We start from the raw sequence: 22255 nt of genomic DNA on the forward strand, positions 1-22255 counted from the left end.
TGCAAGTGGGCTGACACGCTCCAAGTGAGATCACGCAGACAACTGGTAGAAAACCAGTGTCTTCCTTTTACATTGGGAATGGCGGGAGCGAGGAGGAATCAGGGAGAGCAAGGCGCTCTCCCTCCTCCTCCCTCTCTCTCCCCTCCCTGGTGAGGGAGCCCCCCACCTCTGGCGGGGAGGGCAGAGGAGGAAACGGGAGGTGGCCCTCTCCGGCGTGACTCGCGGCATCTGGAGGCCGGCGTTCCCTGACTCGGGACTCTGCATCTCCAAGCCAGCAACAGCCGCTCACGTCCTCCTGCGTCTTCCTCCGTTGAATCTAACTTTGGGTGGGAAAGGCTGTGGGTTTTTAAGGGCTCATGTGATTCGATTGGGCCCACGTGAATACCCAGATTCCTCTCCCCCTCTCAAGACCCTTTACTTATTCCCATCTGCAGAGTCACTTTTGTCAGATCAGGTAACACATCAACAGGCTCCAGGGATCAGGGCCTGGACATCTCTGAGGGGCTATTATTCTGTCCGCCACACCCCTTCTGGCTTCCCCAGGCCTCCTGTGGGTTTAGTGGCATTTAGTGGCCAAGCCTTGGGGAAGGATCCCTTTTCCTGCCCCCATAACCCTCACCCCATATACACACTTACAGCAACTGAGCCTTTCCCCTTCTCCTGGTGATGACTTCCTGCTCCTTCAACTGGAGGCTTGTCCCTTAGAACACGAGAGCTTCTCCCTTGCAATTCCCAGCCTGGTCCCCCAACGAAGGGAGAGGGCAGAGAAAGGCCTTGGGTCCCACGGATCTCTGAGGAACTCCATCAGAGGTGCACGTGCCGGGCACGTGGGTGTTCAGATGGAATATAACTAAGCCCAGCCTTTCCTGTACAAACTATTTCAGGATAAACATACAGCTATAACTGATAAGGAAAAAAACATCTTTTTTCCAAGAGCGGTTGGGTTGGGTTACTGAGTCCTCACATTCTGCTCCCTGTGCTTCCCTCCAGGTCTACACCCCACTCTGGGCAGGCCCAGGAAAGACAGAGAGTGAGTTTTCTTCATCTTTTCCTTGTGTGAGATTCGTCCCAGGCACTGATGTCAAGAAACAGAACCAGAGTGGTACCATTTTTACCTGCTCTGACTTAACCAAACTTAGCTGGAGAAGCCTCAGTTCAGAGCAGCTGAACCCCTCCAGCAGACAGGCTCCAGATAATCCTTTTATCTGAGAATTCTCCCCATTGGTGGCCTCATTTATGGTCTGCCCCTCAAACTCTTCCCAAACTCTTCCGGGGCCACTGGCCACTTGCCATGTGTAGCCCTGCTTCTAATCATTGCTTACTTCCTTTGGGGTAAGTGGGGGCCTTGTTGCCAGGGTAACTGAGAGTGGACGATGGGCCTGGGATCTTGATCTTTAGCTCTGCCTAGCCGGACTCTTGCTACATTCTTGGCTCATTTCCCTTTCACACGCATTTCCTCTCCTTGCTTTTCACTCTGATGTTCTCCCCTGTGAAATGTGTCTGGCTTCCACATTTTCTCTGGGATTTGCTAACTCAATTCCTTTTGTTCATATGGTCATTTTTTTTTTTTTGACTTGGCAAAAACACCTAAGGGATGGTGCTCCATACTGCTTCCCACCAGCAGGCACACCATGTCCTCCTGCTGATGCTCTGATCAGACCGCGGGTTTGGGAGGTGATGGTCTGCCCCCTTCTGCCCCCTTCTGTCACCTCTCGTACTGGTCCCATCCATCTGTAGTCTCTGCCTCATTCATTTCAGCAAAGGTTGCAAAATGGCGACATTTCTAATTTTCACCCTTTCAACAAATATTAAGTAGAATTCTTTTGTAAAAAAGATGTTTTTTCTTATTAGTTATAGCTGTATGTTTATCCTGAAATAGTTTGTACAAGAAAGGCTGGGCTTAGTTATATCTTATTCATTGCTGGGACTTGCCGCTTTTCTGAAAAAAGCATTGGTGTTCTCGTTCCTTCCAATGATGACCGGTGAGTGGCATGTTCCTTGATCACTGCGGATGCTCTTATCTTTGCTCTTAATGAACTTAAATGTCTGCCGAATGCTGAGAAGACATTGGCAGGAAAGGACCAGGGTGGTTCCTTCCTTCCTTTGGGATAATCTGAGTCGCTGACTGTATTTATTGTTGCAGGTCTTAATCCACTACATCCGTACCCCCATGTGGCTGTACACGGTTGTTCATTTTTATTTAAGGGGTTCAGGTGACGTACCTCTAGGTATGTCATTAACCCAGTGAGGATGGAGCAGTGTCTTATGGTCTTACGGCCTCCTGTCCATGTCTCTAGTGCAAGTTGGGGCACCTAGAAGGGTCTGGTATCCAGTGATAGACTGAGTCGATGTGAATGCAGAGTGGTCATTCTTTCTTCAAGGGCTCTTTCTTTTGCCCTTGTTCTGGACAAGAGCGGTGGGGCGTTCCAACACCAGCTCGCTGGCACGGCACCAGCTGGGAGTCCTACTTGTCAATCCTGCTCTGACGTTACGTGGAGCCCGTGCAGGCCTCACAGTTAAATGGCAAGGTCCCAGCAAGGCTGCCTCCTCCTCAGATGCTAGCTAGCTGCGAGTGGGGTCCTCAGACTACCTGGACCCCCGCCCCAACTTGGCTACAAATTCAGGGGTTTCCATGGCCCCACTTTAGTTTCAATAACCTGCTGGAATGACTCACAGAACTCAGAAAAATGCCATTCTTACAATCACCATCTTATTATAAAGGATGTAAATGAACAGGCAGATGAAGAGATACACAGGAGGCGTGGGCTGGAAGAGTCTGGAGTGCAGAAGCCCCTTCCCCATGGAGTTCGGATGCGCCATCTTCACAACACACTGCTCTGTTCACCAACCAGGAAACTTTCCAAGCCTTGCTGTCCAGAGTCTTTATTGGGGTTTCATTACAAAGGCACCATTAATTAAATCACTGGCCATGGGCTTGAACTCAATCTGCGGCCTCCTCTGCTCTTGGGCGGTTGGGGGGATGGGGCTGAAAATTTCAACCTTCTCATCACATGCCTGGCATCGACGGCATGGCCAATCCCTCCTTTAAACTCTTACCAAAGGGCCCAAACCTCGTCAGCATAAACTCAGGGATGGTTGGAAGAGGCTCCTGGGGAATGCAAAAGACTCTCCTATCGGGGAAATTCCAAGGGGTTCTGAAGCTCTGTGCCAGGAGCTGGGGGCAAAGACTAGATATACTCTTTATTCTATAACAGTTGGTGTCGTGGTGTATGCGGTGGTAATAAAACTTTAAGTGGATATTTGAGGTTAAAATACTTAAGACTTTCAAGTATCTCTGAAGTTTAAGCCGCAGCATAAAGCCTTAAGATTTGGCAAGAAGACACTCATCATGGTGGTGGTGGGGGGGCAGGGGGCAGGGAGGGAGGCTCAGGAGGAAAAGACAGTAGGCTATTATGTGTGTGAGGCAACAATTATAATGCAAACCTTTGGAGAGTTTAAGGGGCTAAGAAGATGCAGGGGAGAACTTCAACTCAGCAGGTGCAGACTGGGTTTTGTGTGCGGAGGGAAAGAGACGGGAGGTGGCCAGGCGGAGGAGTGTGAGAGCCAGATCATGGAATTATGGGAACCCAGGGGCAGGGAGAGGGCTTCCCGCTGGGACTACGGAGCGATCCCTCTGCTAAGGCTTGAAGGAAAAGGAAGGAGCTAATGGGAAGACACACAACGGTTGACAGAACGATGGCGTCCGTGAAGCTGGATGAGAGCGGATGAGTCTGGTAAGGCGGGTCACTTGCCGAGCGAGAGTTCAGCAGGCTGATGCTATGAAGGACTTGGTGTTCTTGATTTTGAGAGGAGTCAAAGTAGTGAGAGGAGGAGTGGAGGAGAGTGGATCTGGTGGTGACAGCAAACGGAATCTTTAAAAACAGCTGCCAGATGACTTCTAGAAGTCTCTTCTAGCGTTACCGTTCCAGGGTCCTACGACTTCTGAATGAGAACATCTCATTGACAATAGGATGCATCCCCATACCACAACTGCCCGGTGTCTGCACTGTCTGGAGAGAAAGAAATAGATGTGCCAGAATAAGACGTATCCTAAGCAGTTAAAACCACTGGCTGGTTAAAAGAGTCAGAGAAAAAGAAGAAGGAAGGGTATCTGAGAGGGTTCGTATTACCAGGGACAACTTTTGGGTACTGGTTATAGTGCAGATCTGGAGAGCTAAAGCAAACTCTAGGGTTGGGCGGTTCTTCTGAAGCTGGGTTCTCACCTGGGGCGATTTTGCTCCTGACAGGACATGAGGCCATGTCTCGAGACTTTTTTAATGGTCCCAACTGGGACAACTAAAGAAGGTGCAGCCAGAAAGGGCCGGTAATGCCCCAGGGGACATTTGGCAATGTCTGCAGACATTTCTGGTGGCCACAGTGGTGGGACTAGGCATGCCGCTCAGCACCCGATGCTGCCCAGGACAACCCCCAGCCCAAAGAACTAGACAACCTATATGCCAACAGTTCCCCCAGTGGAAAAAACCTGCTCATAGAGCTGTTGCGTAAGTCCTGGGTCACCTGCCTTAGGATTGCTTGTAATGGGAAGGAAAAAACAAAAAAACAAAACAAAACAAAAAAACCCACGCCTGTTTTGTTTTGTTCTCAGCTCCTGAGTTGGGCTATCTGTTATTTGTGGCGGAATGAATTCCAAGTTGCTACAACAGGAGAAGCTCTTTGATGTAAGCATGTCACGGGGGCATCTCCAGAGGACACTTCCTTTAGATTATTCTTACTGGCACTTTCCACGATCGTACAGGATATCCAGTCCCATCTTTGAAGCAGAAAGAGGACAACCATTCAGTAGCTTCTTTTGCTAGGAGATGCCAACACCATCGGTCTCCTCCACCCACATCACCGGTGGGGTCAGCTGGGTCCAAGATCACAGGCCTAAAGGAGAGTCAGAAGCATTACATGCTTTTTAAAACCAGTGGCCTCAGAATCAGGGGCCCATTCCACTCTTAGCACCAAAACAACACGTCCTGTGTTTTAGATGCCGGTAATTCACACAAAGATACAAATGTAGGGATCCGAAGGGGTACGTGCACCCCAATGTTTATAGCAGCAATGTCCACAATAGCCAAACCGTGGAAAGAGCCAAGATGTCCATTGACAGATGAATGGATAAAGAAGATGTGGTATATATACACAATGGAATATTATGCAGCCATCAAAAGGAATGAGATCTTGCCATTTGCAATGACGTGGATGGAACTGGAGGGTGTTATGCTGAGTGAAATAAGTCAATCAGAGAAAGACATGTATCATATGACCTCACTGATATGAGGAATTCTTAATCTCAGGAAACAAACTGAGTGTTGCTGGAGTGGAGGGGGGTGGGAGGGATGGGGTGGCTGGGTGATAGACATTGGGTAGGGTATGTGCTATGGTGAGCGCTGTGAATTGTGCAAGACTGTTGAGTCACAGATCTGTACTTCTGCAACAAATAATGCAACATATGTTAAGAAAAAAAAAAAGAAGATAGCAGGAGGGGAAGAATGAAGGGGAGTAAGTTGGAGGGGGAGACGAACCATGAGAGACGATGGACTCTGAAAAACAAACTGAGGGTTCTAGAGGGGAGGAGGGTGGGGGGGTGGGTTAGCCTGGTGATGGGTATTAAGGAGGGCACGTTCTGCGTGGAGCACCGGGTGTTATGCACAAACAATGAATCATGGAACACTACATCAAGAAGTAATGATGTAATGTGTGGTGATTAACATAACAATAAAAAAATTTTAAAAAATAGATGCCGGTAATTCAAACGTACTGATAGAATACAAAGTGATTTCCTAGAATTCAATTATATTTGCCAATAGTATTTTGAAAGCTGCTCATTATTATACACGGGACGGCATAAGACAAACATCTCCCTCCTGTTAGGTCGACTGAAATATGCTGCATAATTTAATCAACTGTGATGTCACGTCGGCCACGCCCATGGTAGCCAGCCAACCTGTGGTATTTTGTTCTCTCTTTCTTCTCCTCTATTCTTTCTCAAAGCTTTTTTCTTTCCTCTCTTTCCTTTTCTTTTGTTTCCCTTGTTCTTCTGTTCTGCCGGGAGCACTGAATGGACACGCTAAGATTCCCCGCTATTCTTGAAGGATAGCGGTTTTGTGGGATGCGGTCTGAAAGGGTGGATAAAATCTGATCTAATAAATCTAATTCTCCTGTAGGACGAATCGGCCATGAAGGAATGATGTTGTTATTTCTCAGGGACACACTTCCGACTTCCACACCCCTAAGACCTGATAACGAATTCACGCTTTTCCTTCCAACCTACAAAGATGGAAGCAACCCAGGGACCTGTATCTTGGTCCTTCCTTCTCTATTCCTCCTGGATGACATTCTTTCCTGCCCCCTACCCCCCCGGATTTCCTCCCTGGAGACTATGGGAGGTTCTGCTGGCTGGCACCTTTCCACCCCCACCCACCGCCGTCCTCAGTTTCTCGTGGGGAATAATGAATCGCGACCCCAGGGAGGAGAATCCAGGTCGCTGGAATAGCATTGGAGGGAATCAGGTTAAGAAAAGGGGGTGGCAGGATTTGGGGCACCTGGTTCTCTGGATCTGGGTCAGTAGGAAGTTCCTCACAGTCTCATCCTCAAAGTTGTAATTGACCGTCCAGAAGACACAGAGCTGCTGATATTTTGTGATCAACTCCAGGACTGTCCGGAAACCTTCCGCGGTGTCGAAATTCTCTGCTCCACTCCCCTGCTCCCAGGAATAGATGGTGAGCAGCTCCAAGGCGTACTTTGGGGGCAGAGACCCCTTTTGCTTCAGTTTCCTTTCACACTGAGGGAAGAGGGGAACGTCAGACAGTACTAGTGAAGGCAGGGAGGTGCAGTGAGCTCAAAGAGTACAGCAGAGACCACACCTTAACGGCCGCTGGGGCCCCAGCGGGTAACTGAGGCACGAGACACAGTGCTGATGGGACTGGGCTGCTGGAGGTCTGAGCAGGTGCTCCCTTGGCAGCATGCAGATTTCCGGGTTGGGCTACGGCCATATAGGACTCCCTAGAGTTATACTATAGCGACCACTTACAAAACACCCACTGTGTGCTGACTGTGGGGCCAGGCATTTTACGTGTCATTCTTAATCCTCTGACAACCCCACCAAGCAGGCATAGATCGACGTTTCTGATGAAGACATGAGGCTTGAGGAGGGGAAGTGACTCGCTCAAGGTCACACGGTAGCCCTGAGCTCTCTGAGCACCCTGGGGCTGCGGGTACGGCCGTTTCTCTGAGTTTCTGGGTTGGAAACCACAGAGCCCAGGGAACTGTAAACGGGAAGGAGACATCTCAGGAAAGAGCTGATGCTGTGCTGGATGTCTGCTGCATAGAGATACTCAGAAGGTCCCCTGTGTGCGAGACAGTGACGGAAGCAAAGGGAGGCTACCGGTTGCAGAAAATGCAGCCCCTGGTCCTGCCTGTAGCTGCAACCTGTCTTCCAAGGATGGCGTCTGTGTGTGCTAAGCATGGGCACTGAGTGGGGCGGGGGGGTGGGGTGGGCAGTGAGCCGTGCTGGTGACCTGTAGGCATGTACATTCCCAATTTCACCTGTCCTTGGTAGGCAGAATAACTTGGATTCCTGCTGACTTCTCGGGGGGTCAGAGCAAAGGCAAAATAAGCAGCTTTGATGGGAGGGGGTGCTCTATAGCTCACCCAACTTCACAGGTTTGGTGACGGGGACTCCACAGAGATATGCTGGATTAGTGGACAGAGTCCCGAAAGTGGCTCAGGCCCCAGCACGGCAGAGTGTGGGCACACGGAACACTTGATGGGAACCGGTTCCATGGGCACAGAGCACGATAAAAACAATTGCAGACAGCTGGAATGAGCACTGTCATACCTGTTTGTACCAGTGTTTCACCAGACGAATTAAATCCTTCAGTTTGGTGGGCCGGGAGACAACGAAGTTACACTGCAGTTCTGTGAAACAGGTGGAAAATTCTCCCCCCTCGGCGTCTGAGGATTTGTACAGATCGATGAGCTCAGCGTAGACCTTGGGGCTGGGTGGGGAGCCAGAATTCAGCTGACCTAGCATGGGGGAGATATTTAGTTTTTATGCTTTACTATGCATAAAAGTAACCGTTTTCAAATATTTTTGACCAATATAATTTAATTCTGGGAAATGATTTGGAATTCTATTGGTATATTTGAATGATTGATGTCTAAGATACTGGGAGTAATGAGATATTTGAAAAACTATACGGTCTATATGAGTAAGGGTGCTATTTTTAAAGTATTATCTAGATTTGCACTGTCTGATACGGTAGCCACCAAACAATGTGGTTATTTGCATTGAAATTAACTAAAGGGAAATAAAATAAAAAATTCAGTTCCTCAGTCCCACTAGCCACATTTCAAGCTCTTATTAGATATAGAACATTCCTATTATCACAGAAAGACCTTTTAGATAGCACTGATTGGGAGTTTGCTAACTATGGACGGTAGGCCAAATCTGGCCCACTTCTTGTTTTTGTAAATGAAGTTTTATTGGAACGCTGCCATGCTTCTTCGTTAATGTATTGTCTATGGCTGCTTTCAGGTTACAATGGCAGAATTGAGTAGTTGTGACAGAAACTGTATGGTCCTCAAAGCTGAAAATACTTGCTACCTTGCCTTAACAACAACAACAAAAATTAGCTGACCTCCAATTTATACTGTTATTTCCTCTCTAGAGACACTAAGAACCATTTAGAGGGAAGGTATCAGAGTCTTCTTGATTCTGATTTGAAAAATGCCTGAAACAGTCTTGGTTTCTTTTAATATAACATTATGTATCTGTCATTCATGAACCGAATTTCCAAAGCAGATTGAAGGCACCCAGATTTCCTGTCTTTGCCTCAGAATTCTTCCCAGTCTGTTCTTTCATTTCCTTCACTAACACTTGTGGCATTTTATCTATAAATGTGTACAGAACTCCTGTGGACCCCATTCTTTGACAGGTATTGTGAGTGATACCACAGGAATATAAGAAGATAAGGAATATGGTCCTGGCCATCCTCGGGATCCTTAAGTGAGAAAGGAGAATGAACATGTCCACAGGTGTAAGGGATTGCTGCCATTACTCGTGCCACCTGCTGGAGTCACTAGACCCATGAGCCATTACTAGGTCACACGGCTTTCTCTCCACCCGCCTTGCCCTATCGCCCCAGAACCCGGCTTCCTCCTCTAGAAGTGAAGGTCTGGGGGGTGGGGGGGGGGTCTCACCTAGCGCGTTAAATGCAGGCAGCACATCAAAGTTCACACTTTCGTTGAGCACTTTGGATTTCAGAGAGAAGCTCAGCACCCTGGGAGCCTTCCATTTTGAAATCTCAAACTTCACTTCAAACTCTTTCTCCTGCTGACAGGCTACTAGCTGTTTATGGATTTCCTTGATGATACAGCATCTCTCGGCTTTTTGGGAGGTGTAGTTTTTAAGCGAGTCTGGGAACACGATGAGGTCAGCATCGGACCCAATCTTCAGAGCCGTGCCTTTGCCCATTGACCCTCCCTGGTGAAGAAAGGCAAGCGGAGATACAGCATTTTCTAGGTCCCGAGCCCCGAGCCCCCACGGGCTGGCGCCAGTGGGCTCATTAATGAGGTTGCCAAGGTTAGGGTTCCAGGTTAGGGTCCAGTTAGGGCTGAGTCCAAAGCAGAGCATTCAATTTTTCAAACGAATAGTTTGGTTCGAAAGGTTTTCTCATGCCCTTTGATGTGCTTATTAACACACAAGCAACTGATGGCTCGTTTCCAATTACCCACTTCTCATGTCAACTTCCTCAAGATTTCTCCCAAAGAGGATTTAGCTTTGTGTGAATTCCTGTGACCTGAGAGAAATCAAACTGGATGGAATCATTGCCTTGAAAGGTCCTCATCTGTCCCGAGTCATCTGTTTCCTCTAACAAGCTGGGGATCGTGGGACGAATATTCATGATTTAGGTACAGGGCTCTGCAAACTTTCCGTAGGGGGTCGGGTAGTAAGTGTGGGCCATGTATGTCCCTGCCACACAGGCTTCTCCACTTGCTCCTTCCCTTTCTGCTCTACCAACTCTATTAGGCGCAGCTCCTTAGCTGACGGGCTGCTTCGAGGGCAGGTGGGGGAGAAAACGGTCCCAGGGCACCGTGCTGGGGGCTTTGCTCTGGGCACCAACCCTCATACTTGCTGCCCCGGGTGCCCCCAAAAAGCTCACTCGATTTTTATAGAGAACACGTTTGTTTTACCCATGGGTAGTCAATGCCTGGCAGCGGGTTAGGGGCGAGGGGAGGGTGTTCTGTCCCCTGTAAACAGGTGCTCAAACCTGCTTCATTCACGCGGCTGGTCTGTGAGTGTCGGCTTTCACCGGCCGCTCCATGCCCCCTCCTCACATTCAGGGGACACCTCCCCTGTCACCCAGCAGACAACCCTTTATAACTTCAGGAAGACAGAAAGCAATGTCCTATGCGCTGGTGGTTCTCTTCCTATTTTCTTCTGTGATATGCCACCATACCTTTTCTTATTTTTTTACTGTCAGGTTAATGGGGGGGTCTCAGGAGGGAAGGGAGAAAACAAGCTTTGACAATTCTAACACTGACCATGAACTCAGCCTGTGACCATGAACTCACTCCAATGACCCTCAGTGAGACATTTTACTCTACTGGTACCGGTCCCCGGGTCTGTGACAGGGCAGCAGGCCCCCAGGTCTGCTGGTGCCGTATGGGCCCTTCCCTGCTCCCTCCTCCGGACCACGGGCACCTGGTTATCTGGTCGCTGACCAACAGATGGAGGGAAGCGGGTTAGCCCGTGGCCTTGAGCCATGGACAAGAATGACCCAATCTGCCGAATCTTTAGCTCAGTTGGTGGGACTTATCGGGCTGTGGTCATTAAAACAAGAAAGAGGTCACTTTTGGGTTCAGTTCACACCGAGCTTGGAAGCTGCGGTGGTTTGAATGGTAGCCCCTCCCGCCCCCAGTGGATATGTCTGCTGGGAACGTGAGAACGTGACCTGACTTGGAAAAAGGGTCTTTGTGTAGATGTCATTGAGTGAGGGGTCTGTGGACCCTAAATCCAATGGCAGTTGTCCTTAGGAGACAAGAGAAAGAAGAGACCCGCAGAGGAGAGGTGAGGGGGAGACACAGGCAGAGATTGGGGAGGTGTGTAGGTCCCAGGTCAAGGCCGCTAAGGGCCACGGCAGCCCCCAGAAGCTCATACAGAGCCAAAGCAATGCTGTTAAGGATGGAAGCAGTGTGCGGGCAACCCCGATGAGAGCCGGGGTCCTGGGTGCCCATCTCCCCCCGCTTCCCTCCCGCCCCCCTTGCCCTCCGTCCACTGGCAGGCACTGCAGGGCTCCGGGAACCACGGAGGAGAAAGGCCAGCGCTCACCTTCACAGTCTTCTGAACCTTTCTCGCTGAAGGGCGAAAGCAATTTTTTTGAAGGAATTTACAGATGAAGTCAACAGCTACCGCGATCTGGTCTAGGAATTTTTTGTTGGGCTGGAGAAAGTCCTTGATAAACTTGTCTAGAAGATGGCCCGGGGTGGCAAACAGTGGTGCTGGCTGGGAAAGTAGACGAGCACTCAGCGCTTGCCTTGACACGCCACGAGAACATTCGGGAGAGTTCAAGGTGGTGCCCAAGACCCTCGCCCCCCCAACCCCCCCCACCGGTCCCCTGCCCCAGAAACAAAAAATGTGAGTTGTTACTTCCTACCCCCAGGAGAGGTCTGACCCTTCCTGGGACTCGAAGCTGTTCTGGGTGTTGCCGTCTGTGGCTGGGAACCCTATAACATTTGTGCCCCCCCCCCCCCCCGCCCCGCGCCGCCACCAGTCTCCCATTACCTGCAGGGACTGCGGATTTCTGGAGAAATGATCACACGCGAGCCTTTTCAGGCTTTATCAGCTTCTGTTGCACACATGTGCCCATGGGGATTGGCTTCCCAGGGCTGCCCTAGCAACGTACCCCTGGGGGGCTTCCAGCGACATAAATGTATTCTCTCACTGTTCCAGAGACTAAAGTCTGTGCTCAATGTGTCAGCAGAGCTGGGTGCCCTCTGAAGGCTCTAGGGCAGGAGACTTTCTTGCCCCTTCCAGCCTCTGGAGGCTCGAGCAACTCCTAGCCTTCACTGGCTTCGGGACATACCACTCTGGCCACTGATGTGTCTGGGTCTCCGTGTGCCTTCTTATAAGGACACCAGCCACTGGAGTCAGAGGCCATGCTAATCCTGAATGACCTCATCTCACTTATGACGCCTGCAAAGACCCTACTTCTAAAGAAGGTCCCATTCTGAGGATCCAGGTGGACGTGAGTTTTGGGGGACACTATTCAACCCTCTATACCGTTCTCAGGGTGCTGAGGAGAGAGCCAGCCTGGGATCAGGGGGGCTGTGGGTTCAGTCTGAAGGGACACTTCTCTGCTCCAAAAGGCGTTGTGGAGGGTGGGACGTGCTACTTCCTTGCATCTGTGGTCACTTCCAGAAAGAAATCATATTCTGATCTCTAAATGGGGTCTGGCCTGCACAGAAGTGCAATTCTTTCCTCTTCAGTAGAAAAGCTCAGACTGTGGGGTCTGCTCCATGTCTCATGGGTCATGACGCCCCATGGGAGGCCCCTCCGCTCCCTGCCCCACCTGCTCACTCAGTCTACCCTAGAGGTCCCAGTCCGCGGAGGTGGAGGGGAGGTGACGCCCCCATCTCCCCACATGTCCGCGTCTTAATCTCCAGAACCTGTGCATAAGTTTCCTTATATGGAACGTGGAACTTTCCAGATGTGGTTAAGCTAAGGATCTTGAGATGGGGGAATTATCCTGGATTATCCAGGTGTACCCAATGTCATCACAAGGGTCCTTAGAAGAGGGAGCATCAGAGTTATATAGAGAGATTGAAGGCTAGAAGCTTTAAATTAAATTAAATTAAATTTGTGTTTTTTTCAGCTTTGAAATTTGTGGTTTTTCTTTCCTCCTCCTTCCTTCCTCTCTTCCTTCCTTCCTCCCTTCTTTCCTTCCCTCCTTCCAACAGTAAGAGGAAGCAAACACACTGCTCTGTATAGGTACCACCCCTTTGCTGGCAAGCACGCACAAGGCGGGCCAGCTCTCCTTGGGGACGGGGGTGGGCTGGTCAGCTTAAAAGTTGAAGGTCAACCTTGGTTGCCTCCAGATGTTCACAGTGGACCTCACCGGGTGCTTGAAGGCAAATTCATTGCCAGTACTGCCCTTCCCACAGGGCTGAGTATCATGGGGGGCACGCGTGCGTGTGTGCGCGTGCCCTCCAGTGCCCAGATGCCCTGATGCAGCAGGTCATGGGCCTGAGTCGCCTCCAACAGCTCTCATGAGAGGGATGGCCTCCTAGTTCTGGAAACAGAGGTTGATTGGGTAGAAAAGGGAGCAAAAGCAGGGATCAAAAGATGGCTTAGGGGCAGCACAAGAACTAAATGCAGCAGGGGCTACTGGGCTGGGAAAAACTGGCTATCAGAAACATTCTTTGGATAATTGGCAAGCTCTGGAAATGGACTGTAGCTGGAGGGTAATAACGTATTCATCTTACTCTCTGGAACTCGATCATTGCGTGTGGTTAGCTAAGAGAATGTCCTTATCTGGCAGCCAACTCCAATAGCTCCATATAAACAGCACTCACAACACTGATGATGATGATGATGATGAGTATGTGTGCATACACACAGACCGGAACACAGCTAAAGAGGTCAAAGGTTAAACATTTGGGTGTCTAGGTCGATGCAGTGGTTCACTGAACCATTTTTACAACTTTTCTCTACGTTTGAAAATTTTCAGAATAAAGTTGGGGGGGGGATATCTTTTAAAAGGCTGTTTTAGGAAGCCAGGAAAATTGAGGTCAGGGAGAAGAGACCAGAGTCCAGTGAAAGTCAGGAAAAGGAATGGGCATACCATGTTCCTTCTGGATCCAGGCAGGGAGCTCCCCGCCCACAGGGTCCTTCCCGTCCAGGGCCCCAGGCATTTGGGAAGCTCACTTATAACCCATCTTTGCTCAGTTGACCCTCAACTTTCTGTGCCAAATGGAACGTAGATCCACCCTTAGCATACTTTGGATGTAAATTAGTCCCATGTCTGTGCAGTGTGGAATTTGGTTGTCTTCAAATGACACATTTATCCCCCTGCCATCCCATGACCCCCAGAAAATGGAAAGGATTCAGTGGCCTAGACTGATAATGTTCTTGTTGAATCGTCCTTCTCCAATAAGCTCCGAGAGCGCAGGGGCATTCTGTGGGGGGTAGGTTGGCTTCTCCTTTGGGGGCTGGGAGGGGAAGCCGGCCTATCTGCCTCACAGCCGGCCCCTTGATCTGCGCTCCAGTTTGGGGACGGGGCAGCTGCCGTGCACTCGCCTGGGGCTCTGCTCCGTGCGGTCTGTCCCCACCTCTCCACCTGCTGTCTCTCCTGCAGCAATTAACTGAAATCTCTAGTCTGCGGGTGCCCTTCTCTCTTTGTTCAGTTTTGCTCTTTACCATCATTTTAACAGAAAAGGGTGGCCCCTAACGGTGTGTTATGGATTGAACCGTGTCCCCCTAAAGGATATGTTGAAGTCCCATCCTCCAGTACCTGTGAATGTGACCTTATTTGGACATAGGGCCTTTGTATGAGGTAATCAAGTGAAGATGAGACCGCTGGGGTAAGTGCTAATCCAACGGGCCTGGCATCCTTATAAGAGGAGGAGGGAGACATTGCGAAGAGACGCCACAGAAGGCCATGTGACAACAGAGGCGGAGGTGGGAGGGATGTGGCCACATGCCAAGGAGCACACCAGCAACCCCCAGAAGCAAGGAAGTATCCTCCCCTGGAGCCTTCAGAGGGAGCCCAGCCCAGCCCACACCTTGACCTTGGACTTCTAGCCTCCAGATCTGTGAGAGAATACATTTCTGTTGCTGTGAGCCACCAGCGTGTATGACACTTTGTTCCCACAGCCCTAGAAAATCCACACATGGTGCTCTTGGCTAAGACCGGGTCTGGGTGTCAGGACGCCCTCCCTGCAGCAGTGACATGAGCTGTATTTGCAAAGCTCTCTCACCAGAACATTCCACGATGGTCCAGGTGACTCATTCTGGCTGAGAGAAGACAACCAGCTCTCAGCTTCTTGCTTTAGCTGTTGCCAACACGACCTATCTTTGCTCACATTATTGGTTGGGTCAGCTGGATCCAAGATTACTGGCCTATGAATTACATTAGATTAAAAGAAATCAGTTGGGCTGCGTGTGGAAGAAGAAATCCACATTGGGGAAGGAGGACTGCACCGGGCGTCTGGTAACCCGGGCTCCAGCACCCGCGCTTCCTCTCGGTTGCTCAGGTGCTTTGTCTGAGATGGCTAGACCCTCTGCTCCTGGCCTCTCTGTTTCACAAAGATGTTCCATTAATAACGTAATAAAATAGCCCCTTCCTTCTATAAGGGGAAGCACCTCTCAAGTGTTTGGGGGACAAAATATGACGACAGTCTGAAATGTGAAAAGCATTGGTCAGGTTCCCCTATTTCAGGCAGACCCCGCTCTGCCTCCCGCCACACGCCCCCCCCCCCCCCCGCTGGTGTTCTTTTGGTGCATCCTTGGCTGGGAGGGACGGGGCTGAGCCCTTATGCTAAGGCACACAGCCTGGCTTGCAGGCGAACAGGTAAAGAGAGAGGGTGGAGGGAAGCTTGGTACCTCGATGACCGGAGCTGGCTCAGCAGAATGTTCCGGACTGTCTCGTTCTCAAAGTTGTAGTTGACTACCCAATAGACGCACAGCTGCTCCTGCTGTCTGATTAGCCCCAGGACAGTTCTGATGCCTTCTGCCATGTCAAAGTTTTCTGCTCTGCACCCCTGTTCCCAGGCATAGACTGTAAGCAGCTCCAGAGCATACACGGGCTGAGGGGGTAAATCTTTCAGCTTTTCCCGGCACTGTGGGAGAAGAAAGGGGTAGTGTCTAATCTGGGGACCCAGTTCCCCCCACCCCCGTGCCAGGGGCCTGAAATCAAGGAATCAGAAGTCTATAGGAAGTCACCACCCCCAACCAGTGACTAAAAGGATGCCATGCCTAAAATCCGATGGATTTTAGTATCAAGCATCGGCAAGGATGGGGAGCACCTGAAACCGTTGTACGTTGCTGATGGGAGTGTCATTAGGTACAACCATTTGGGAAAACTACTGTCGGCAGTACTTCCGAAAGTTAAATATATATTATTACAGATATTTAATATATTATATATATTTATGTAATGATATATATTTTATATACTATATAATAATATGGTATATAGTCTGCATATGTATTTATTATGTGCACACATATACATATATAAATATATCACGTATATATGTATAAATATGTATACATACATATTCAGATACCTTATAACCCAGCACTTCCACTCCTGTATATTTACCCAAGAGAAATGAGTGCTTAAACTCACAAAAAGACATGTAGGGGAATGTCCATAGTACCCTAATTCGTAATAGCCCCAATTTGGACATGACCCAAATGTCCATTAGCAGAATGGATAAAGGTGTGGCATACCAAGACAAGAGAATCCTACAGAACGACGAAACACCACAACTACATGCAACAACAGAGACAGATCTCTCAGACATCACGTTGAGGAAAAGAGGGCAGACAGAGTATGTCCGGTACCATTCCATTGATTTCAAGCTCAAAAACGAGGAGAGCTGATTGGTGGTGACAGACGTTAGGATGGTGGTCGTTTGGGGGGAGTATTAACCGGGAAGGGGCTTGAGGCAGCTGCTGGGATGCAGGAAAGGTGCCCTATTTTGATCTGGATGTTGCCAAAAAGGTTATAAAAATGCACTGAGCTGAGGGCACCTGGGTGGCTCAGTCGGTTAAGCATCTGACTCTTGACTCTTGATTTCGGCTCAGGTCATGATCTTGGGGTCCTGAGATGGAACTCTGTCCTCAGCGAGGAGTCTGCTTGAGAGTCTCTCTCTCCCTCTGCCTCCTTCCCCCTCACACTCTCCCTCTCTGTCTCAATAAATAAATGAAACCCTTAAAAAATTGCACTGCGCTCTATACTTAAGAGCGTCGTACTTTCCTGGCTGTGGATGATCTTGGTGAAGAGGAATTGGACGACAGCACTAGAAACATAATTTGAAAATTACCTGTTGGTACCAGTGCTTTACCAAGAGGATCAAATCCTTCAGTTTTCTGGGACGGTTGTGAAAAAACCTCTGCTGGAGTTCTGCGAAGCAGACAGAGAACTCGCCGGGGCGGGCTTTTGTCATGTCCAAGGCTCTTCTGAGCTCTCGGTAGGTCTGGGAGCTGGGCTTCTCGCTTAGGCCTGGTGCAAAAGAGAAATGGAGAACCTGTGGTGTTTAGGCGGCCTGCCCCCGGGGAGCCAGCCGTGAAGCTCTGCTGGGGTTCAGCAGTGCACGTCGGTGGCTTCATCTGTAAGGGGACCGGTGTGTTCACCTAAAAGGTGAGGGGCGGCGAGCCTCGCGTGATAATAAAATGGCCACTGCGAAAACCACATGGTGCTGGTCTTAGGCAAGATAAGCAGGAACGGAAGGATGGAAAACACAATTATAAATGAGGAGGGGGAGCTCTGAATTAGGAGGGAAAGGTGGCTTCTTGAACAAATGGTGTTGGCACGGCTGGCATATCCCTGGAAGAAAATAGGGTCCATAGATTGCATACGGTATATTCTGCTACGGAGCCCAGCTGGGAACGTTCTGTTTTGGAGAGTCAAGGGTACAGGGACTCTGAGGAGGCAGGTAAGGTGAAGGCAGGGTACTGGAGGCTGGGGTTTGGAGGACAGGGAGTAGGCATACTACCCTCAGAACTGGACCCTGTGATGCCAGGTAGTGGTTCTCAAACTGGGTGCCAGTCGGAATCCTGCTGCACAGCTAATCTGGAGCATGGGCCCAGGAGGCTCTCAAGTCCAGATTAGCTTTGCAGGAGGTCTGACACCCAAGTGGAGAGAGCTCGGCCTCTCTTTTTTCACTAAGTTTCTCAGGGGATTCTGATCCCCACGGAAGTTTGAGAACCACTGGTGTGGGGCTAAAGAAGCATATGCCATGGAGGGGAGGGATGTCAATAGGGTCGCAGAATTTCCTCAGGATTTCCACTCTTGCTAGCGGAGCTCTACTGTTTACAAGCACACTTTACAAACACACAAACAAGAGGAGCCAGTAGCCAGCTTGTTCCTTTCATTCACTCCGACAGATTATTTAAGAATTCCCCAGTAGGTTACTTTTCCCAGAAAGCAATCCTTATAGGGTCCTTCCCCAGAGGGATTTCGGTTGGGAATGTGTAGTTCTAGCGCCACCTGGTGGCAGCGCCTGGATACCACATGCGAGGAAGAGCGTGTTTGTCGTTTTCACACCATCCTTGCATGTTAGGGTGAACCCAGCAGACGGCGCCCTGGCCCAGTCTCCAGCCACCATACTCCGAACAAGCGAGAACATAGGATTTCCTAAGAATTCTGAGTCACACGGGGTCTCTTCACCTTGACCCCAGACCTTGTGTGAGGTAGTCCTTATCATCCTAAAGGCCCCGTAAACTAGCCATTTCGAGTCTGATCTTAGAGGTGGCAAAAGTGGGTAAGCGGCGGGACCAGGATAGGAACTGAGGGCTGCCTACCTTCCAAACCAGTGCACTTTTCTCTATCTTGGTTGCCTTCCTGTGAATGTGAGTCACCGAGGTGTGTGTGTGTGTGTGTGTGTGTGTGTGTGTGTGTCTTCATCTTTTCTTTTTAAAGATTTTATTTATTTATTTGAGAGAGAGAGAGAGAATGAGAGATAGAGAGCACGAGAGGGAAGAGGGTCAGAGGGAGAAGCAGACTCCTTGCTGAGCAGGGAGCCCGATGCGGGACTCGATCCCGAGACTTCAGGATCATGACCTGAGCCGAAGGCAGTTGCTTAACCAATTGAGCCACCCAGGCGTCCTGTGTGTCTTCGTCTTAAAGGCATCCCAGCTTCGGGTTTAGAAGATCTGGGCTTTTTATTCTAGTTCTATCAGTAACTGGCCATGTGTCTCTGGGACATTCCTTTCCTTCAGTTTTCCTGTTTGCTTAATGAGGGGTTTAATTTCAGCTCTGGCATTTAAGTTTGTGATTACATGCACCTGTGCTTGAGACTACACTGTCACTAGGCTGAGCTTTATCCTTCCTTCTTATCTACCATCCATCCATCCATCCATCCTTCCTTCCAACCAGTCTGTCATATCCATTCATCCTTTCTTCCTTCCTGCCTTCCTGCCTTCCTTCCTTCCTTCCTGCCTTCCTTCCTTCTGTCCAACCATTCACCCATCCAATCTATCACCCATCCATCCATCCATCCATCTGTCCATTTGTCCATTCAACTAACCATCCATTCCTCCAACCAGTTGCCCATGGGAAGGGCAACCAGTTGCCTTGATGTTGACCTAGTCAGAAGGCAGACTCCAAATGCCTGCCCCAGCTGAACTTTTCGCAGATGTTTGCCCCATCCTCTTCTCCCCAACAGTTATTCTAGTCTAAGTCCCCAGGGGGTGGTGTGTGGACCAGCAGCAGCAGAGTCCGTGGCCTTGCCCCAATCTCCTGAATCAGAACCTGCATTTTATCAAGGTTCCCTGGTGATTTGTATGCATGTCATAGTTTGAGAAACTCTGCTCTAGATTCTGGAATCTAGGACATTTTCTCCAAAGTCAGTTAGGAGGTGGGGGAAATGTTCTAGAGAAGAGAGTAGGCCTAGGGCAGGAGGGACCTCCTCTCTTGAAGGTATGTGGTCCCTGGCTTTGGAACATACCAGTGGTGTCTATCCCATCCCCAGCCTCGAGGACCCCTATGGCTACCTGCCACCCCTTTCTTCGGCTTTGCTCTCTCAGCACACCTCTCCAGACCAGCGCTCTCCACACACCCAGGAGCAACTCACCCAGAGCGTTGTAGGCAGGCAGCACTGCAAAAGTGATACTCTGCCATTTTGTGGATAGCCGGAGGGTGAGCCCACCGTGGAACCTTTCGGTCTCCATTTTGGCCGGCAGCTTCTTTGTGAGCTGACAGGCTTTCAGACACTGCCAGATGTTGTTGAGGATTTTATCTTGGTTTTTTTTCTGATCCTGGAAATGTTCAAGGTCACTGACAAAGATGACAATCGTCCCATCGGAGTTGCCCCTCAACATGGTTTTCCTGCCATAGGAGCCGCCCTGCCAGTGACAGAGACGTAGATGTGAGACTCTGGACCCTTTGGGGTCCCCGGATGCCCCAGCAGGCCATAGTATTTCTCAAATCAAGCCAAAGCCTCAAATGGCGCCAGGCGTCCATTTGTCCACCCAAAGACCTGAATCAGGATGGTCGTAGCAGCCCCTCTCATACGAGCCTCTGACTGGAGGCAGCTCCAACGGCCATCAGCAATAGAGTGGACAAATGTGGTGTCTTCGCACACTGGAGAACTATCCAGCGTTGAAAGGGTAAAGAGATGTCTGCACACAACAATATCCATTTCATAAACAGGATGGGGTCAAAGAAGCCATACAACAAAGCCGCACTGTGCATGATTTCATTTATATCCAGCCACCAACCTGTCTGGTTTTCCCAGGACATTCCCAGTTTTAGCACAGAAAATCCCTCGGTTCTGGGCAGACCAGCATGGGGTTGGTCACCCTACAATTACGCCAAGGTAAAAAAAAAAAAAAAACAAACAAAAAACAAAAAACGGCAAAACAAATCTACGCTGTCAGAAATCTGCAGAGTGGTTAGGGGGGGGTTGGGGGTAGGGACTGGATTGTGGGTCCCGGGGCTCTTGGGGCCGGGAAGGTTTCCTTTCTCCATCTGGGTGTAGGTGACACAGGTGTGTTGTTTGTGAAAATCTATTGGGATGTACACTTAGATCAGTGCCCTTTTCCTATGTTTTATTTTAATTAGGAAAAAGTGAACCATATCGAGAGGCGGGATGGCGTAGTGGTTCGGGGCGTGTGCTCCCAAGCAGACTATGGCCCCATACCAAGAACATTATATACTTAAGCCTCATTACAGTCTGGGATTATTCTTCCTCTCTCATTTTACAGATTCAGAGACTGAAGCACAGAGAGATTAAGCAACCTGCCCCGGGGTGCACAGTAGTCAAGGCAGAGCTGCTCCTAAACCCGTGCTCCATCACCTCCCTCGAGGGTGGGGAGGGCGAGAGGATGTCTTGTGCACCCAAAGCCTGTCACCTGGAAGGCACTCAGCACCACGTCCCTCCTCCTTCCAGTGGCCATGGAACCTCCAGGCTCCCAGAAGCCCTGACCCCCAGCCGTCCACTCACGTTCACCACACTCATCGTGTGGGGGATCTGGTCCGTTTCCTGCAGGACGGCACAGATGGCGTTCACCGTGTCATCGATCTGCATCTGACACTCTCCATAGGGCCTCAGGGAGTTCTGGATCAGCTCATCCAGCTTCTCGGGCTGCACGGAGTACAGATGTGATGCCCAGCTCCCCATTGCTCCTGGCGGCCGTGGTGACGGCTAACTGGACAAGGAAGGGAAAGGAGAAGGAACCACTCCCTTGCCAGGAAACTAAAACTCACATTCAAGGACCAGGAAACTGCAAATCACCAGGCGAGAGCCTAGAAACCGAAACTCACAGAATGCTCCCAGCTGACTTCCTCGTAGAGAATTCTGCCCACCCCTGCAGGGTGGGCAGCCGGCCAGTCAGCTCCTCCCTGGGCGTCCTTTTCTTTTTTTTTTTTTTTTTAAGATTTTATTTATTTATTTGAGAGAGAGAGAGCACAAGCAGGGGGAGTGGGAGAGGGAGAAGCAGGCTTCCTGCCGAGCAGGGAGCCCGATGTGGGACTCAATCCCAGGACCCTGGGATCATGACCTGAGTCGAAGGCAGACGCTTAACAACCGAGCCACCCAGGCGCCCCATCCCCGGGTGTCCTTGCATTTAGACTCTGGAGCCCCCTTAGGACGGCTTGATCCATGCTAGTGTGTCCTTGAACACATCGCCTGCTCTCTTTGTGCTTCAACTTCCCCATCTGTGAAATGCCATAACAATGGTACCTCTCTCATAGGGTTCACGTTAGAACAGGGAGGGGGCACTTGGCAAATGCTATTTAAGAAGTTGTTAAGCAAATCATCTTTTTACAGGGGACTGAGGTCATCTTTCGAGGCTCTTTCCCTTTTTCCCTTGTCAAAAAACAAAATTCAATGGCATAAATTTGAAGATCTTTTTGGCTTCATTAAGTGCTTCATAAGTTGGGCAGCATCCCTCCTAGAAAGTAGAAAGAGCTCCAGAAGTTGTTACACAATGGAAGGCTTTTATAGGAAGGAGGCGGAGCAAGAAGCTGTTAACAGGAAAAGAAAGAACTGTTTCAGGCCAGGACATGTTTTTGGAGCC

The 22255-nt window shown here is 49.9% G+C and overlaps 1 protein-coding gene across 1 annotated transcript; it reads right to left on the minus strand.

Moving 5' to 3' along the window:
• Nucleotides 1-2867: 2867 nt before the first annotated feature.
• On the minus strand, nt 2868-21462 carry OAS2 (2'-5'-oligoadenylate synthetase 2). Its single transcript, XM_025889561.2, has 11 exons — nt 21181-21462; nt 19810-20080; nt 17059-17237; nt 15611-15846; nt 14986-15127; nt 11339-11512; nt 9208-9490; nt 7844-8031; nt 6549-6787; nt 4734-4887; nt 2868-4010 (listed from the first exon to the last, which is right to left on the minus strand). The coding sequence occupies exons 1-11, from the start codon at nt 21355-21357 to the stop codon at nt 3918-3920; spliced, it is 2136 nt and encodes a 711-aa protein (XP_025745346.1). The 5' UTR covers nt 21358-21462; the 3' UTR covers nt 2868-3917.
• Nucleotides 21463-22255: the final 793 nt, after the last annotated feature.

The sequence above is a fragment of the Callorhinus ursinus genome, unplaced genomic scaffold, assembly GCF_003265705.2.
Source record: "Callorhinus ursinus isolate GAN/ISIS: 27379988/994484 unplaced genomic scaffold, GSC_fseal_2.0 scaffold41, whole genome shotgun sequence".
In the NCBI taxonomy this organism is placed as follows: Eukaryota; Metazoa; Chordata; class Mammalia; order Carnivora; family Otariidae; genus Callorhinus; species Callorhinus ursinus.

Excerpts from the sequence above, each read along its gene's own strand:
- OAS2 (XM_025889561.2), bottom strand. The coding sequence starts at position 21,357 with ATGGGGAGCTGGGCATCACATCTGTACTCCGTGCAGCCCGAGAAGCTG. Across the intron at positions 11,513-14,985 it reads GACCATCGTGGAATGTTCTG|CCAGCACCACTGTTTGCCAC; the intron begins GTGAGAGAGCTT and ends CTACTTTCCCAG. Across the intron at positions 4,888-6,548 it reads ACCCAGATCCAGAGAACCAG|GCCTGTGATCTTGGACCCAG; the intron begins GTGCCCCAAATC and ends ACTCTCCTTTAG.